Source organism: Megalops cyprinoides, chromosome 10 (assembly GCF_013368585.1).
Source record: "Megalops cyprinoides isolate fMegCyp1 chromosome 10, fMegCyp1.pri, whole genome shotgun sequence".
Taxonomy (NCBI): domain Eukaryota; kingdom Metazoa; phylum Chordata; class Actinopteri; order Elopiformes; family Megalopidae; genus Megalops; species Megalops cyprinoides.
In genome coordinates, this window is record NC_050592.1 from 34,627,781 (window position 1) to 34,648,095 (window position 20,315).

The 20,315-nt window shown below is 44.2% G+C and overlaps 1 protein-coding gene across 1 annotated transcript in view; it reads left to right on the forward strand.

Annotated features, from left to right (window-relative positions):
• The window catches only part of cdkal1 (CDK5 regulatory subunit associated protein 1-like 1), a 315,495-nt gene that overhangs the window by 71,619 nt on the left and 223,561 nt on the right, over positions 1-20,315 (forward strand). The window contains exon 5 of the mRNA XM_036537880.1: positions 17,254-17,350. Coding sequence (XP_036393773.1) covers positions 17,254-17,350 — 97 coding nt within the window. The remainder of the gene's footprint in view (positions 1-17,253; positions 17,351-20,315) is intronic.

The window sequence follows — 20,315 nt, forward strand, 5'->3', positions numbered from 1 at the left end:
CTGACAGAATCTAGGAAACTGAGCAGAGGCTTAAATTGATTTTCTTAATCTTCAGAGATTTTTTCATGTTCAAAGTGTGAAATTTCTTTTCTGTGAAATTTAAAGTGTATAGTTCGCTTACATTGTTTGTGACCTGTACCCTGCACTGCTCTCTGCTTGTTAGTTTAGTTTGTGGGTGATTTCAGGGTGCTTTATGTTTGGTTTTTGCAATGTTTACCTCAGAGATGTGTTGTGTTTTCACACTTGGTCTCACTTCTTGAAAAGCTGCCTTTATTTAACGTCCTGCATAGTATTCCCAGGTAGTGCCATTAGGGAGTTGCAATAGGTGAGTTTGCATTATTCAGAGTTCCTTCAGCTGTGTCTGTGATTGAACATTTAAAATGAGATGGGGAGCGTGATTGGGCACACCCCTGCTGTTCCCCGACCTTTTATTTCAGAGATGGATGCAGATAGTGCACGTATGCTCAAAATAGGGGGTGCAGCACAGCATCATCGTGCCAATGGCAGTGGTGCATCTCCTGTTTATCTTGCGTGGTCTCTACAGGTACACCCTCTGCCTCACAGGTATTTCCTAAGACCCTTGGTCTGCAGAAGCACACCCCTGCAGCAGATCCAATATGATCCATTCATAGCGAGGGAAAGCTGTCCCGCTGTTACACTAGCAGAAAGCATTGCCGTGAGTAGTTTCAGCCGAACAGTGCAGCCGCCTCTCCAGTGCTACTGCGCCTTGTGCCAGGGCTACTGCATGATTGAAAACATCTCTCTCTCATATCTGTGAAGCCATGTGTAAAATGGCAGGTGCCTGCTCTCCTGTCTGACACTGTAAGATGGAAGCCTTTAGAGGCAGGGAAAAGGAGAAAAACACAATGGGGGTGCCCACGACCCTCTTTGGAAGCCGTGGCTGGAAGGCAGGAGTCGGAAACGATCCTTCTCTCACCAGTCACCTCCACCGGTCTCTCTGATAGTCCTGCTGCCAGCCTCCCTCCCAGCGGTTCATTACTGCGCAGCCGGGCGGGGACTGGCTGTGGCTTGCCTTCGTGGCTTGCCTCTGTTTCAATGCTCAAGAGCGCTTTCTTTTCCCCCACCCGGGAGAGGGGTGACGGTTTGTTAACGAGGACAGCGATTGACAGACACTCCCAGACCTCGACAGCGCTTTAATGATCTGGAAGAGGAATTGAGGAAACACGGTTTTGTCAAGTTGATGGAGAGGTTCTCTTTTTTTTTTTATTCCCTCTTCCTTTCAGATGCTGCGCACGCACAATTTGATGCACACTCCAGATTTCTGAGATGGCCGTCTCGTAAGCGTGTCTTTTTAAGGGCTGCCTAATTTGGATTGAGCATGACCGCGGTGCGGGTGCAGGTGTGGCGCGGAAGAGCTGGTCCAGAATATGGATAAAAAAAGGCTCAGGTGGCCAGAATCTGCATCTCATTTGTACCTCAGCAGGTGATCAAAGCCCTCTCCAAGGTCAGCCCATTAGTATCTGTGAAAAAGAGGAATATTTTTAGCCAAAAATGAATACCAGTTCGTAGTTCGTATGGGAGTAAAAAGGAGTGGCCATGAGCAGCTCGAGAACATGGCTCTGGTGTGTGACGGCAAGCTGCCTTTGACATGCCTGCCAGGGACGGCGCACACAGTGTGCACCCTGGGATATAAATGGCGCCAAATTAAGCTTTTGAAAGCACTATTAACGCGAACTGTGCGCGGATGCCTTCCTGCTTTAATAAAAGAAATGCCTGTTGTTTTTACCACAAGACATGTCACAAGCCTTAAAAGGGATGCTCCCAGTCCTCACAGTTGACACTTTAAGTGCATGTACCATGTGTGTTGACTAAATCAGACTTTCCTCGACTATGTCAAACTCATTACAATACAACCACTATATGGCACAGTACACTACGTTAAGGTGCTGCAGGTAAATCATGAGCGTGGTTTTTTTTCCCCAGATGTATTATACAGTAGCAGAGATTTACTTGTTCAACGATTTTTCGCTCTGCCTTTCTGTTGCATGGATTACATCCTCACTTGCGCCATTCAGGATATGCTGCTGATGTTCCACGATCCTTGACCTAGCCTCAACCACTCATCTATCAGATATTTCACCAGAGTGAAAAGCAAAATATATGTAAGTGAAGAAAATGAGATAAACTAGTTTGATCTTCAAAGCATTTGAAGCAAAGTGCTTCTCACTTGAAGAAGGTTAGGTGACATCAAATGAGGAACAACGTACTGATGAGAGAATCATACAGATTTTTTTCAAATATTGTAGATCTTTTCTTAATGTGTCAACAGTAAATGTGTTCTATTAATACTGTTTACTGAAGATGTAGACACGCAAGGTATTCTACAGGAAAAAAGAAAGGTTGGAAAAAAGAAAGGAATGAATCACCGCTTCTTTGTATCCAGTTCCTAGTCCAATGCATTGTTTCCCATTGTGTTTCACCCTTGTGCAACATTGCTGTGAAATGACTCTGAAATCTAATTTAAGGCCTCAAATGATTCTGATATGATACTGATGGTGTAAGCCAAGTCAGAGCAGCGCAACTCACTGTTTTGCGATTATTGCTTTGTTTATGCTGCAGTTATTGCATAGGAAACAGAAGTGAGTGTAGAATGTTATGGAGACCACTGTGTGGTGGTTTTCAGTTTTCACCTCAGTGGTCAAGCTTGTTGCATGGTTATTTTTGGTTTTCAATTCAGTGATCAAATTTGTTGGATGATTTTCAGTTTTCAGCTGGGTTATCAAAATTGGGCTGTGCAGTTGTTTTCAGTTTTCAATTCAGTGGTCAAATTTGTTGCGTGGTTGTTTTTGGTTTTCACTGTCAAGACTGTGAAGACAATGTGAAAGGCTCCTGACCAAAGCTGCCTCCACACCGAACCTCAGTAAAATCTAGGCCTGCCCCAGACCAAAGGTTTTCCTTGTCGACTAGTAGTCGTTAGGTCAAGCCATTAGTCAACTAGTCGTCGCACGTTTATGGCATTAATTTAATTATTTAAATATATATTCACTATATGGACAAAAGTATTTGACCACACCTGTTTTTCAGGGTTTTGGCTAGGCCCCTTATCTCCAGTGAAGGGCAGTCTTAATGCTTCAGCATACCAAGACATTTTGGACAATGCTATGCTTCCAACTTTGTGGCAACAGTTTGGGGAAGGCCCTTTTCTATTCTAACATGACTGTGCCCCAGTGCACAAAGCAAGGACTATAAAGACATGGTTTGATGAGTTGGGTGTGGAAGAACTTGACTGGCCCGCACAGAGCCCTGACCTCAACCCCATCGAGCACCTTTGGGATGAACTGGAACGGAGATTGCGAGCCAGGCCTTCTCATCCAACATCAGTGCCTGACCTCATAAATGTTCTACAGAATGAATGGGCGCAAATTCCCACAGAAACACTCCAAAATCTTGTGGAAAGCCTTCCAGGAAGAGTGGGAGCTGTTACAGCTGCAAAAGGGGGACCAACTCCATATTAAAGTATATGTATTTGAATACAATGTCATTACAATGTAATGGTCAGGCGTCCAAATACTTTTCTCCATATACTGTATTTTTTGGGGCATCAGAATGGTTTGAGTTCCAGGGCTGAGAAAGAATGTTCTCCAAATGCTAGGAAGGTGCCTGTATATTGCTTTCCATTGCAGATACGTCCAAATACATGCTATTTTGAGTCCAATGATTGTTAAAGAAATAGTTTGCTATAGCTATACTGCCAAAACTTGTCTCTTACGATGATTAATAACGTTGGTTAGTAGTTTATTATCCGGTTAGTAGCTAGCTAAGCTGTAGCTAGGTAATAGTGATAAGTGAACTGGTGACCTAACATTACATAGCGAACAACAAAAACTTACCTTCCTGTTATAATAAATGTATAATTAATAATAATTTATGTATACCGGTAGCACCATTTGGATGGCTATGTGTGATATTTTTTATAGGCTACCCAAAAGTACAATAGCTATGTTTGCCTTCTCCTCCTCCGTGCCACATTATGTGTCTGTACCATGGAAAGGTAAGACATTGAAAAGAAAAAACCTGAAAAATACTTCAACTCGCGAATACTTTTCGTGAACTCGTCAATACTTTTCACTCGTGAGAATGCAAGTGGTGTCTAACTGGAAAATATCACGAGGAAATCTGGACGTTTCTAAACTCGCAATGATTTCATGTGATAATGTAACATACTACAAATATAATGATTACTGGTCGCATACTGGGTACTACACTGAAAAATAGCATACACTATACAGTATATACATGTGTAGTATGCAGTACACAGTATGCAGTGGGTGGTTTCCAATGCAGCCAATGCGATTTCTGCAGCGTACTTTTTGCGTCATGTCCTGCCTCCTGCACGCTCTACCCAGGCGCCACCCCTCGCCTAAACCAAACCGGAGTATTTCCAGTAGGTGAGAACACGTCTGACATGGACAAGCTCCTGTTGTGCGCTACATGTGTGAAAAGGCAACTCTGGACAATGTGCGGACCTGATTCTCCGGACATTCTCTGAAGTTCATATGTGAAAACAGCTTATGACGCTGTCTCATTATTTTTATAAAACTTGCGCCGCGGCTCCACATTGCCATGTTGTAAATAAGCAAGCCCATTTCATTACCCTCCATTCTGGTTTGTTTATTCCAGGCGCAGTTTCATTACTATGGCAACCAATGTGGATAAGACCGAAAATGAGGATTGCCACCCGGACACATACACTAGGGTCCAAAATTATTGGGACACCTGGGCATTTTGTGGTTAAGTGTGGATGTGTCCATGTAGCTATTAGTTTTATCACTCAAACCTAATTTATGGTGTGGCGAAAACAGTTACATGTTTTGGCAACTATTAACATTTTCAAACATCTCTTTATGTGGTTGGCACACGATTGCCTGATGACTACCCTTATTTCCAACATTTTAATAATATATATGACATTAATTCTGCCAAACAAACTGACAATTCCATGACATTAACTTAATTTTAAAAGGTACCTACATACTTATTGAGTGCAGACAAGTGAACAAAAATGACCATCACTTCAATTAGGCCTGATTGAACGTTGCCCTGCCCCCTAATTGAACACTCATACTGAAGCCTATATAAACCTACCAAGATTGGAACATGGTCACAGAAGGTGAAGCTGAAATTGACATTGACATAAATATGACTTTCCCAATGTCTGATGGAATATGCAGCAAAAATATTGTGGGTTTTCAGAAAAAGTGAGTGTTCCAATAATTTTGGACCCCAGTGTACATCGGATCTAATCACTTGCAAGTCAATCAGGCAGATCGGATTCTGATCAGATATGTAAAAAATCAGATTTGGACTGACAATGTGAACATAGTAAGTCTATTACTTTTTAACAACAAGGCGCAGTTCCCCAATGGAGTTTGAGGTTTTTTTTTTTTTTTTCTGCGACTAACCGACCAATGAAAACTTGGTCTACTGAGATTCTTCTCATCAATTAACGGTTTGGTTGACTATTAAGGGGCAGCCTTAGTAAAATCCAAGCTAAAGCTGTCGTTTCATTACCTCTGGGTTCTGTGGTGTGAGCTTGGGGATGGAGAGACTGTTCCGAAGGGTTCAAATAAATGGAATACAATTCTCAACAACAGCCTTATCAAAAACAGCTTCCCCTGGCCTTGGAGCGGCATGTCGAGCTGCCTCCTCTTCCTCTGCTGAAGCACTCGACTGCCCCTAAACAGTAACACTTGCCTTGTTATTGTAACTTCTTTGGCTCTGCTGTCAGGAAAAAAAAAAATTGTAGGATGGTACGAGAGATTGGAGACATTTAGCCCTTGAATTTTTTATGAAAAGGATCTTCTGAGACAAAAAGCTGAAAGGAAAGATGTGCTACAAATGTGAGCCAACAAAAGAATAGGGAACGCTTTCATCCGAGGGAAAATATGCGCACTCCTAACAAGTGTGTCTTCTGGAATCTTTCTTTATTAAAGTCATCTCCCCATTTTAAAGCTTTTTCATCCCGTTTTAATGTAATGAACCTTGCCTTGAACCTTTTTTTTAATTGCTGCTCCCTGCATTTGATGGGGAAAAAATACAGTTTTTCATTCCATAAATTAATTTTCAGGGAGAGGTACTGAATAGCAATTTAATTAGGCAGCTGGCATTGTACACGCTTTCTCCCCTTTTAAAGAAAACTGTTTAGAATAAATAATGATACACAAAATGTGGGGCTTTTAAACCACATCAATACAAATGCTTGCGACGATAAGCTATGCCACATTACGCTGAAGAAACATCGGCCAGGGAAATTAAGTAGGAAAATAGACTTTTATTTTTGTTCTAATGAGCCTTCAGCTTTCCACAGGTCTCCCCCCCACCCCCACCCTAGAGGAGCAGAAAGGAACAGCCTTGTGGCCTGGGCTGAGCCTGTGCTCCTAGTGTTTGGCGAAGGCTGTGGTCCTACAGTCTACATTCTGTCCTCCTACACTCTATAGCCTGTCCTCCTAGTGTTCGGCTGAGCCTGTGCTACTACGCTTTATAGCCTGTCCTCCTAGAGTTCGGCCGAGCCTGTGTTCCTACAGTCTACAGCCTGTATCCGCTTTGTTTATTTTGGTACAGCATACTTGCATCCCTCTGTGTCTTATCTGCACAGCTTCCAGCTTCCGCAGTCCCTCCTTGTGAATTGTGCGATATGTGGTGCGGCTCTCCGCAGTGCTGTTTGGTTCAATCCCTGAGCAGTTTGCAGAGGGTTCTGCATGATCTTTCCCTGGGAAAGGCTGAGTTGCTTCAGTTTCCGGTGCAGTGAAAAGTGTCTGTGCTATATATATGCACATTATATGTTCCAAAAGTTCTGCACCCTGGTGTAAAAGGATTAAAAGCCTCTTGCAGTTGTACATGAAGCACCTGTCGTACCCAGCTCTGTCAGACACTTAAATTACGTAATGCAATATTTGCAACAAACACATCGAACTGCAGCCATCTGAGATTCACGACCCAACAGTCAAGTCCCATGTTTCATAATCCACTCCTTATGGCTGGAGTGTATAGGAACAGACAGCCCTTAATATTGGTAGGTCTTCTGCCCTTTTTAATCATAAAACCACTTGTGTGAAAGCCTCTTGGTAAACTAGGCTGTAGCCCATAAAAGGTTTGTTAAGTCATTATCCACCTGTTATGCAGTACAGAAGACGTTCGGTCCACTTTTGTGTCCTGTGCCTCAATGTGATGGCCCACCTGTCGAATGGTAGAGTGGTAGTGCTGTATTGAGTGTTTGTTACCTGAAGGTTTCATAATTGCACTGGAGATGCATTACGATGATAGGTGTGTGAGGGTGGCAGATGGACATGTGTGGATCTCCAGACCTCCAGACAAACCATAGTTTAATCTCAAAGCAGTTCACCAATGAAAGCCAAAAGATCCAAAGGACCAAGACCATTTCTGCAATGGTTAAAATATCCCATTTATGCCAGAATCTCATAGAACATAGCATGTAGTCCAGTGTAATTCCTTCCAGAGAAGGATTTATAAAATGCAACTACAGGGGTGTGAGTAAAGGTTTTCTGCAATAAATTCATTATATATAGGTTATGTGCATTTTTTCTGTTGTCTTTTGTTCCTGTTTGCTTATGGGTATGGATGAATGCAGAGGGCACTGTAGATACATACACCTCTCTATTTTCCCCATGTCAAATATTGTATCACTAAATTACTTTGGGAGTGAGGGAAGACTGAGCGATTATGATGAATGGCCAGTCAGAGTGCATTGCTATTTTATTTTTGGTTTTAAATGGCAATGGTTTACAGTGCTCATGGCTCGTTCATAAGGAAAGGGCCTCAGCCAGGTGGCAGTGAATTCCTGGGAGAACTTGCACTGTCAGCACGTTGCCCTGTCCCAGGTACACGCAGGTGACTTTCCTCTCTCTCTGTCTGCTCGACAGTCTCCCCACGCTTTTCCTCTCGACCTGCTCCAAAACTGCAAGAGGAGCCCCGGAGGGGTGCCCGGAGCTGTAAATCACAGCCCCCTCCACTAATTACCGCTCCAGTAGACACAGTTCTGAGACTCCCTTGAAGTGCCTGGGATATCATTAAACAGGAGCCACAGATGGGGATGTAAACATCACCTTTCCACCCTCACAACTCCCCATGTGACGGTTAGCTGGGTCTTTAGAATAATTTCGCCTTGCCGCGCCGGCAGTTAAAGCCAAAGGAAGCCGAGAAAAGCTCCCATGTGCTGTAAGGTCATGCTGGTTTGTTTTTGTTTCTTTTTTCCTTTTTGCCAGGAGAAAATGCCCTCTTTATTCTGATCTCAGAGCTTCTCTCTTCTATATTGTGTTTTTAAAGCCAGCCAAAAACAGCAGTGTGTCAACTTTTTATGTACAAAAAACACCTGTCTGAGCTCCATAAAACAATATGATTTATTTACCCATATACATGGTGCCTGATACAATAGCTGCCCTTTCAAACACAGCCCGGTGGTGCCGTTTCTCATTCCAAGGCATTCTTCCCCTGATAAAATGGCAGTTGGCAAATATTTATGAAGGCCTATCCTGCTCGCATGTTTGTTGCGTGCAAGGAACTTTTATTTGTTTATGTCTCTTACATGACAGTGTTTTGACTGTTCAGAAGGTAGTGTTTTCCCAGCATAGACATTCTATCAGGCCTGCCTGCCTCCACAACAATTATGTCACTGTGACTCCAGGCGCTTTCCGATAGATATCACCTTCAGCGCGGTGTTTCTGCGCCCACGAACTTACCCACGGGAAAAGTTGTCACAGTAAATATTTGAAATAATTCTGAACCTGAAATGATTTGAATCTGAGTTTTTTCTCTCACGGAATGTTGGCCATGGAAAACCAAAACAAAACAACAAAAAACTGCTACAACAGGAAAAAGAAACCACTTTCACAGGTCTAATGAGGTCCAGGCTTTTTTTTATGCATAACTTGTTGAAGATTCTCAACTGGCCATGGAAGAAGCACGCAGCAGTTGAAATTAAAATATTTACGTCTCTCTTTGAAATATTTTATTATCCCGCAGGCTGCTAGAATCTCAGAAGGATGATCGATCACAAGACTTATAGTGTTGTGTTTGTTATTGAAGGCGGCTCTACCTGTACTGTAAACACACCACAGCACCCCAGCTACAGAACAACTAGGTCAGGTTTGTTTGGAGAGATGCAGCGAGACTTACTTCTCTGTCTCTCTGTGTCTCTTGCTAAAAAGCACACACACAGGCCCACACCGTGTACCTGGCTCTGAACCCACTTGCTGCTACTGTACCATGTGTGTTCTCTACTCCCTCAGCACTCACAGTGCTTGGCTGCCTGCCTGTTCTCTGAACTGCGTCTGTCGGAGAGCTCGATGTTTCGAGCATTTGTCTGAATTTTTGGTGATTTCAGTCCTAACTTGTGACACATGGCAGATCAGATGGCCTTTCCCTGCATAGTTCCTTTTTAAAATGACTTCATTTTTTGTGCTCATTTCAACAGTCAAAGTGCTTTTCACGTGTTGAGGTAGGATTGTGTGTCACACTCTCACTTGCGCGCACACACACACACATACACACACTCATGCATGCACGTGTACATGTTCACTCACACACTCACTTGCTCACTAACACATGCTTAATCACACATACACAAGTACACACACACACACACTCTGTCTCTCACTCTCACTCTCTCTCTCTCTCTCTTTCTCTCTCACACACAGCACACACACACTCACACACCCATACACATACAGTCTCCCTTATTTATACTCACACACACAGTCACATGCTTACATACTCAGATACTAACACACACAGACATGCTCACACACTCGCAAATCATTGGAAAGGCACTGCATTTCTGTGTAAATGACTTTAAGGGATTTACACTTCATTTATTTATTTGGGCTTCAGCTTCGGCTTTATGAACTGCCAGAGCAAGTCAGTATTACCTCAAATATGTATTTTCAGACAATGTCTCATAATGATGTGGACTTAATTGGAGAAATCCATCACTGCAGTTGAAGTATTATTTTATCACTAAACATCCAGCTGTCTGTGTGAATAATACGCAATAATATAAGCTCTGGATAAGGGTGTCAGTTAGCACATGATGTATACAGTACCTGGCGTCTCATAGGAGAAGCATTCTAGACAGTGAGAGCACTGAACAAAGCAGGGTCATTTTATATACAGTACACAATTCACATATGGTGTCACAATGCATTCAGTGACTTTATTAAAGAATGAATGTACAAAGTCTTAAAGCTCTGCAAACAGTGTATCCTCTTCCAGTCTGTGCAGTGGTGGGAGTGGGGGTGGATAGCTCCAGCTAGGGTGATGTCAGAAGATCCAGGGTTTCCCATTGTCACCCATTTGTTCCTCTCCAGGAGCCTTACTCTGCAGTGTGGGATGCCATTTCGGGTGGTTCTCTTTACCAGAGAGCTGTACTCCCATTCTGGGGTGTTCTCAGAAACATACTGAGAACAACATTTTCATTAATCATCCTGATTCCTTCTGTCAGAGTTATAGTAGTCTAAAGCCACCTGTGGGAAAAGTGTCGTGCTTTGAACTCATATAGTTTGGTTATGATTGTGAACATTTAATGCAGTGCAAGAGCATAGGCTCGGGGGCCGAGTGTAGTCGGACCAAACAACCCTTGGCCCTGTTCTTCCTCTAGCCTGAGAGGAAGTGAATGAACATAAGAACATAAGAACATATTATGACGAGAACAGGCCATTCGGCCCAACTAAGCTTGCCATTTCAGTTAAAGAGAATCCAAAACTGCATCAAGTCTGGACTTGAACACAGCAAGGGTCTCTGCCTCAACTACATGACCTGGCAATCTATTCCACGTATTGATAACTCTCTGTGAAATAATACTTCCTTATGTCAGTGCGGAACTTACTCTTCACTAGTTTCCATTTATGTCCCCTTGTTCTACAGATTGAATTTACCCTAAAAAATCTGTAATAGTTAACCTTACTGAGTCCTTTTACAAATTTAAAAGCCTCTTATTAGATCACCCTTAAGTCTCCTCTCACTAAGTCTAAATAGGTTAAGTGACTTGAGTCTTTCCTCGTAGCTTTTATATTTCATGCCCGGAACTAATTTAGTTGCCCTTCTTTGAACTTTTTCGAGAACCTCAGTATCTTTCTTATAGTGCAGTGCGCAGAGCTGCACACAGTATTCCAAGTGAGGTCTGACTAAAGCATTGTATAATTTTAATATAACCTCTTTAGATTTATAATCAATAGCTATATATCCCAACATCCTGTTGCCCTTTTTTACTACTACAGCACACTGCCTAGATCCTGTTAAGCTTGGGTCAACTATTACTCCCAAGTCTTTTTCAAATTGAGCACATTCTAGTTTTTTTCTCCCCATGAAGTAGTCTTGTCTAAGGTTCTTATTTCCCACATGCAAGACTTTACATTTAGTTAAATTGAATGTCATCTGCCAGGTATCTGCCCACTTTTGGATGCTGTTTAGGTCTTCCTGTATTACCTATTAATGATGTGGTGTTTGTAAATACCCTTAGGAACTTAAGGCTTGCTGGTATAACAATTCTGGTGTCATTGTGTGCTGTTGGCCTTCAGTTAGAACTGCAGTTGCAGACGTAATGCTAGAGGCCAGTGACGCTCGTGGTGAATGTCCTTGGTGGAGTGTGCTTTAGCTGATCCTTGGGACCAGTGGAGTGCATTTTAAAACAAGCAGATCCTCATGTAATGGAAACACGGATTTATTTAAGAGAGAAACGGTGCAATAGTGAGAAGACTTGTGGAAATAGGCAGAAATATCTGTCAAAGCAGCTTTTACCATCTCCTTTTACCATCCTCCATTCTGGCAGATGATGCGACATGACACATGACATGAAGCCTCCCTCACAGCGGACTCACAGCGCAGCTCCAGGAGTGAGGCAGGGGGTTGATGTTTGCTGGCAGCTGAAGATGCTGCAGAGATTTGATTTCCATGGCGATACGGACAGTATCCTTCGGCAGTGCCATGAGACAGCAAGCCGTGGCTCACAGAGGGAGACGCGTGGCAGAAACCATTACAACATGAGGGGAATACCTGTCTTTCCAAATGGAGGAAATAAGCTGTCTGATCCTGGAAACCATGGAGTAATCCTGAAGGAAAACCAGCTGAACTTTTACTGGGGGGTAACTATTTCACCCCAACCCCAGATTTACCTTGAAACTCCCCCTATAAGTCCTCCCTCTTTATCAAGCTTTTTCCCCCCTCTCTGCTTTGCGCTATTGAAGACGTGTTCTCTAGAGCTTACCTTTCCTTCCTATACGCAGGATATGCAGGCTTTTGGAGAGGAGGGTTTACCAGGGCCGCAGTAACGAGGAAGCCCAAAGCCTGGTGCTTGCTGAGCTGTGAGCAGTTTTGGCCCCATGGTTGAGTTTTACAGGGCTGGTTGAGAACAGACCCATGCTTTATGGTAGGCTTTGGAGACTACAAGTGAGGTGGGAGCCTGTCCGGGTGAGGAGTTTTAACAAGCAGACAAATTATTTACTTGCACTAGGGTCCAATTTCATGACCCTTGGAGAAAACCTGCATAGAGCCATTGATACCCACAGAGCAGAATGCAGGCCTGTGTGATACTTCAGTATACCCCAAGCTGACAGTGTAGCCAGTCTGGATGATGCAGAGTCCAGTGCTGCTATTCCCCACCTGCTGGCCAGTAAGATACATTTTTACCATATAATCTTGCCCCTCCCTGATTTGAATTGAGACCTTGTGGTCCTTTCAAAGCACGGATCTTTGGCGATCTCTCCGCGGGTTTCAGCATGGCCTACGCTTTCCTTTTGGCCTCTGCGGACCCCCTGAGATTTTACCCGGTCACAGCTCACAGCTCACGCGGGGTGAGCTGTGCGCCCGCCAGCCCAAAAAAAAAAACTCCACTCCACCATCTCTACATCACTTCAACAGCCAGTCCTAAGGAATTTTATTCAGGCGTAAAACACCCATGATATCTTTAATATAAGCTAAACCTCAAGGTGTTTGTCACAAAAACACAGTATCGTCCCTGCCAAAAATACAAACCCAATAAACAATAAAAAACAGTGCAGTTAAGGCAGTATGTTGGAGTTGTGCTGTATGTGGGTATGAGGGGTAGTGCAGACGGCCTCTGCGGTAGTGACTGATCAGAGTGTGTGGTTCAGGAAGGGGAGGAGTGTGGGACCATTGAAGAGCGCCTGGGGCTGAAGCGATGTCTCCGGAGTCAGATGTGCCCCACTGGGTGTTTTGACAGGCTGGTCCACGGCTGAGGGACGCGGGGTGAGTCCTTATGTCTGGCCCTCCATATGCCACGTGCTGTGGGCCGAGCATAAGGCTGAGAGAGGGCCGGGTGACTGGGAGCCAGCGTGGTGTGAGAGATCATTCAGGAGGAGTCTGCTTTGAGGAGCGGAAACTGCACTGCCTCTGAACCTCACCTGGGTTTGAGAGTATGTCTGGAAGGAAAATGCAGCAATGAGAAAACCGTATCCTCTTCACTGTCATAATAGGCCCTTAACTTTTTGCATCTGCAAGAGGTAAGGTAGATTGTCAGTGATTATGAATGCAAACCACACTTTGTTTAGTCAGAGTGACCAATAACAGAAACAATTACCCTTGGGCAGTCTTTTTAGGCCTAGTTTTACTCCCTCAGTGGGGTGCTGTTAGATTATTTCAGGATATGTTCATATGGCCACATTTTTCCTCCTCTTGTTGGTGCATCACAACTGTGTGATGGTGTTGGAGGGATATCAAGCGCCATTGCCAGGATGCATATTTCTGTACACCCAGGAGCACCTTTGTAGTGAAAAACAGACAGTCGCCTGATGAGATCCTCTTATGGTTGCAGAGGGGGCCTTCAGAGGAATACACAAGCAGTAATAAGCATCGTTTTTGAGCTCAGCGGACTGAAACTGCGTTTCTGCCGCCTCCTGCCTCACTAATGTGACGCGCTCAGAAATTCTCCAGAGGTTGGAGCGTCGGGAAGAGTCACATAAAATCCTGCTCGACTCAGCAGTGACACGTCTTATTTTTTTTTTTCTGAAAAGAGGGCTCATTGTGCAGCACTCTGCCCTTCGTGAGCTCGGCACGCCTGCATAATGCAGAGGATTCCTGACAAACGAGGCACCCTAATGCACCCCAGCCCCCGCCCGTAGTGACACAGTGAATCAAGCGCGCCTGTGAGTCGCGGCTGAGACACCCCGGGGGGGTGGAGAAGCCAATAGTGTTCATTTGAGCCCCCCCTCCAACTGAGGCCGAGAGCCTGGGATTTGTTCGAGCCTGACTGCACACCAGTGACCCGGACACGAGCAGATGTCCACGGAGATCAGGTGGAGACGTCTTGAACTCAGTTCAGTTCTGCGGGGCCTGACTGCCTGGTTCAGCACTTCAGCTGTGCCTTCTAACTGAAGGAGGGGTGGGGGTGGGGGGGTCAGGTCCCTGCGACCGGCGTCCACACATGCAGCCTGGGGTGCCGTTAACGCCAAATGGAGTTATGGTGACAAGATGGACATGACATGGAAGATCTGTACATATATGATTCTTACCTTGGCAGTGCGTGCGTTTCTGTGCCTTGATCTTGACTTATGCAATCTGGACAAAATGTCTTAAATGTATAAAGCTGACTATTTTAACCTTGTGGCGGAAGAGGACTGTATATTGTTGAAGCTGAGCATATCATATAGCCAAATTCTTCTATGTTTGTGAGTGAGCTTTGAACTGCTCAACACTTGTGCTGCACCATATTCTATAGGCCCCAGTGACCATCTGCATTATTCTGTATGACTTTTTGCTTTCATCACTGGCACTGATTAAATGAATTTAGTAGATTGTCCAAACGGGGGCAACTAGAGACTCTAAATGGCATTCCTTTATCTGGCTATGGAAACAGCCTCTCCTCCACATTGGGCTGAACTGCATGGGCAAGCAGGCGCCCACAATGTAATGTCTCGGACAGCATAGCGTACTTCGTTATAAACACACAGGCAGTGGCCAGGGTTAGGCTTTTTGGGCAAAACTGCATTCTCGGTTTTGCTGTTTGGCATTCATCACCCATAATGCAGTCTCAACCTCCAGTACACAACCAAGGCTTTTTTGCATTTTATGGGGTGTAAGGTCAATATCTCTTTCTTACAGTGGCTTCAGAGACATGAGAGCTGTGGTGAGAGACTGGTGTCGTGTGCACAGAGCCTATTGCTGCTTGAACGCTGAGGCAAAGCACACTGCCTTGTTGTGTTCAGTAAAACATGGTCAGAATGCTTCATTGCTTGTTGTGTGGATGTTGTATCATATTGTTTGATATTGCATTGCATATTTTTTTTGCATTACATGAGCTTAGTAGATGCTCTTATGCAGAGTGACTGACATAGTTTACATGTACAAGATTACATGTACAGCTGGATTTTCACTATGGCAGTATGGGTTTAGCACCTTGCCCAAGGATACAGTAGCCCACCTGGGAATTGAACGAACAACAATTATGTCCTTCCCCTTATCAATACACTATATGCATTGATATTGCTATAGTGTTCTCCCTACTGCTGTTCTGTCTTTTTACTGGCATGCGTTGCTTTGCACAGAGGAGGGGATGTTTCAGTGTTTGGTTATGGTGCTGTAATATTACTGCATTTCCCCCCATGCTGTTCTAGGGGCCTCTTGTGTCTTATCTGTTCATAAATACCTTCATTTCTTGATACATTGCCTCCCTTCCAAAACACATTTTTCCTTAAACTTCGTTCTGTCTGAAATCCTTTTCATTAAATATTGAAGGGCTAAATGTCTCAAATCTCATGTTCCATTTTATCGTACCTCTAAATGAGGAAACCCTGGGAAACGTGTTAACCTGCCTCTGGGTTTTTGGGAAAACTGACTTCATATCGATGAGGGGATGTTCCTCAGTCTTTGTAGTGGAGGCTGTAAAAACCAAATTCTACGAGCCTCTGAGGTCTAACGGTTTGTGAACAATGGACTTGTTTTATTTCGGCATATGCTGTGTGGCCCACCAGAGCCATCAGCCATAACACAGCAGCTTTAGCTCATATTTTATTAAAGTTCAGCATCAGCTTTTGGCTGTCAGCCCCCCTTCAGAGGGCTCTGCTCTGTTCTTTGTCGTTTGGTACAGAAATGCAAGTCGTTGCCCCCCAGTGCTCTGCTGCACTTTTCAACGCGATCATCACTGCTTCTGAACTGACAGAAATCAACACTGAGCTGTATAGACAGAAATGTGATCATCACTGCTTCTGAACTGACAGAAATCGACACTGAGCTGTATAGACAGAAATGTGATGCTGTATAGACAGAAATGTGATGCTGTATAGACAGAAATGTGATCATCACTGCTTCTGAACTGACAGAAATCGACACTGAGCTGTATAGACAGAAATGTGATGCTGTATAGACAGAAATGTGATCATCACTGCTTCTGAACTGACAGACATCGACACTGAGCTGTATAGACAGAAATGTGATGCTGTATAGACAGAAATGTGATCATCACTGCTTCTGAACTGACAGAAATCAACACTGAGCTGTATAGACAGAAATGTGATGCTGTATAGGCAGAAATGTGATCATCAATGCTTATGAACTGACAGACATCGACACTGAGCTGTATAGACAGAAATGTGATGCTGTATAGGCAGAAATGTGATCATCAATGCTTATGAACTAACAGACATCGACACTGAGCTGTATAGACAGAAATGTGATGCTGTATAGGCAGAAATGTGATCATCGCTGCTTCTGAACTGGCAGAAATCGACACTGAGGTGTATAGACAGAAATGTGATCATCGCTGCTTCTGAACTGACAGAAATCAACACTGAGCTGTATAGACAGAAATGCAATCAGCAGTGCTTCAGCAGCACAGAGACCCATATGAATGTGCCTGTGTATGGATGGGAAATTTGCTCTCCAATATCCATTACAGCCCTACAGTGCTATGTGGTGATGTATATGTGTTGTACTCCACATAGATACAGTGGTATCATGAAGCCTTGTGTATCCTACAGTTTCAGTGGCATCTTAAAGCAATCAATGATCTGGTTCTTCACCATCCCTACATTACATTACAATTGCTTAGTGGGCACAGTTATCAAGAGAAACTTGCATAGCTTGCAATGTTTACACATTATGCTAAGCTGGATATTTACTGACGTACTTTAGGTAAAGTACCCTGCCCTAAGGTGCCACAGCGGTGCCCCACTGGGGAATTCAACTGGCAACCTTTGCATCTGGATGCCTACCCTTTAGGACTGTGCCCACATGCACAGATTCATGCCTTTCTCTGTGTTTTTGCAGGAAAGCTCGCGAACAGGAGAAGGTGGTGGTGGTGGCAGGGTGCGTCCCCCAGGCCCAGCCCAGGATGGACTACCTGAAAGGACTGAGCATCATTGGGGTGAGTGGCATGTCATGGGGCCTCCGAACAGGCGCTTGCTCCTCATCTTTCCCGCAGAGATTTGGCACACCAGCCTTTCCCGTGCAGTTTCTGCTGTTGCCCTGTTGACGTACAGGTGAGATGTTACCAGCCCATTTACACCAATTGTGCCCATTTAGATGTATAAAGTATGTCACATTACATTACAGTATTGCCATTTATTGTCAAGAACAGGTGGTCTTATCCAGAGCGACTTACAGTTTTTGCATACTACCCATTTATACAGCTGGATATTAAGGGTTATCGCACCAGCAACCTATGCCACACTGTGACCTTGTTATCTTAGCGTGAAATTTAGCATGTTTGTTCTACCTTTTACCTCCCGCTGAGAAATGCTTAACTGGACATGTGGTATTTTTTAGTTGACCTTCTTGATTAGATCTGTTTTGGATGATGTATCAAACAAATGATAGGCACCAGTGTAAGTGGTGGTGTGAAACCAGCAAGGGTCTTTTTCTCGCAACAGTCAGGGGGTCATGGAAGCCTTGTGAATGGATCACAGTTCTGCACATTCCAGCTGTAATGCTGTGCTTCTCTGTGTACTGAAGGGTTCAAGGATATATTAGAACAATCAATGCATTATGCTACATGCAAAATGAGACTCCCAAGCACATCATAATGAATTCACCAGCTGTTTTACTGTAGCCCATGGCAAAACGTCATAGGCATTGAATATCATGAATTGTTCATAGATGTTTAAATATGACATGAACAGACTTGTTTATTGAGTGTAATTACATTATTCATGATATAGTATTTCAGTTAATGCATGCGATTCGTGTTTATTAAGGAGACAGGCTGAATAATAAATACAGTGATCTGAGTCAGAATACTGGCCATATATTATTAACATAAAACAAAAATGAAAGAAACGAATTAAAATAAGCATTATATTTACTTTTAATGCACATGCTAAATGTGCACGTTTCTCTGGAGAGATCCATGCATAATTTTTGTTTAATTTTGCCTTACTGTACATTAGGAGAGATTTAGATTCATTGTTTAGGCAGTTGGTTTTATACATTTGAATGTGATTATAAGTCTAACAAGCACTTCTCATGTCACATGCTGTAAAATATAGGAAGCAAATTTTTTCCCTGGATTGACCCTGTCCCTCGTCCTGTTGTCCGTCATGGGGATAAAGGCTTTTTTAATGAGGCTGAATTTATGAGAGTAGGTATTTTAGAATCCGAAGACATGCCTGTGTTTTCAGTTACCTGCATTTTTAGTTTTTTTTAATCCTTGTTTTAGAAACCTCTTCATGCGCGCATGCGCGCGCACTCACACACACACACACACACACACACGCACACACACGCACACGTGCACACACAGGAAAACCTTAGGTCATTGTTTCAGCATAAGCGTTCCGGTAGTTGTGCGGAGTGCTGCATGCCTTCTCCCACCGAGACGCAAATGGAAACGGTGCTTTGAAAACAATCCCATCAAGGTGCCATGATTTATCTCTGCTCCGCAACTACACCGACTCTCGCAGACTCTGCCAGCGGTGTATTCCCAACAGAAAACCCAAATACATTTTGGCTTCGATTTCCAGTAAAAACCACTCTCCCCGGATCCTTCTGTAGTCATTCTACCGATAAAAATAGAGCCTGGGTCTCTCGCCTCGGCCCGACCCGCGCGTCCACTTGGAGAAAGTGAAGGTAAATGTCACATCAGCCTAGGCCTGGCGACAGGGGCGAGCGCTATAAAGAAACACTGTCCCAGCGGGCCGCCGCGGCTGCTTTTAAATGAAGCTAAAAGGAGGTCTGCAGACAGTTAAGCACAGTCTCCCTGAAAAGCGCATTGATCCCGGAGCCGCGGGGTGGCCGTGATGAGAGGGGACGGGGATTGGAACGCCGGCTGCTCATCTCCGAACGCAGCGGGTCGGCCGCAGGAGTGCCGGCAGGTCCAAATGGCAGCGGCCTCACGCTGACTTGCGCCCCGCTGGCAGAGAGAGCTGGGCCCTGGTCCGCGCCTGTATGGATTGGCTGCCCGGCGATGCTTTATTCAGACACGTAGAACCAATTAGGCCACCAGGCTGTGGTGCGGGAAGTAACCGGGCTAGGTTGGTAGTCAAGGAGTTGTCTAGTTTGAAAAACTTGGTCGTATAATTTGTCCAAAATTATGGAGAATGCCAGTCATTGTGATCTTCTACCTGGCAGTTTTCTTTTCTGTTAACCATACATTAGCAGGCATGAAGCTATCTGAAAAAAACGATGTCATAAGCAAAACATGCACGTAGAAAAGATGTTATTAGTTATCAGTGCAAGACAAATATTACAAGTGAAAATGGAGATTTGATAACTCTCCTAAGAACTGAGAGATGTTTTTATTCCACCCAGGCAAAGGCTGCAAAGACAAATGCCTGATCTGCCACTTCAGCAGAATGACTTGCTCCCTGTTACCTCTTCCATCTGAATGAGATCTAAATGCTAACTCTGTTTTATTACAGCCATGCTCCAGGTTAAAGTGAATTTGCAACAGGGAGCCGGAGTGGATGATCTTAACAGCCTGCTGTTCATAGTGGACGGAGATTGCTGTCCCATTAGGGGAAAATTGATTTTTATTCCTGTTCGCTCGTGCACACTGCAGCTGCCCCAGTGGCCTTTCTGCCGACGGGCACTTGCTGCACGGTGCCCACGGCAACGGAAGAGAAATGGCTTCCAGGGCAGGAGGAGGACGCTGGCTGCGCCCCATATTTAATGGCGGGGGTGCTGAGCACAACTGATACTTATTTTCCTTAATAGATCAGATTTTACAATCTCCCGGTCCCCATGCAGAAATCGCACAGCGGCGGGAGCCATTTCTTCCATACATTCTCGCCTTTCATGTCAGGCTGGTGGTAAAATGTTTTTCTCTTTCCCATCTTGAAGCCTGTTCTGGTGTCTGTTTTCTCCCATTCGCTTTTATTGTTTGCAGTTGTCAG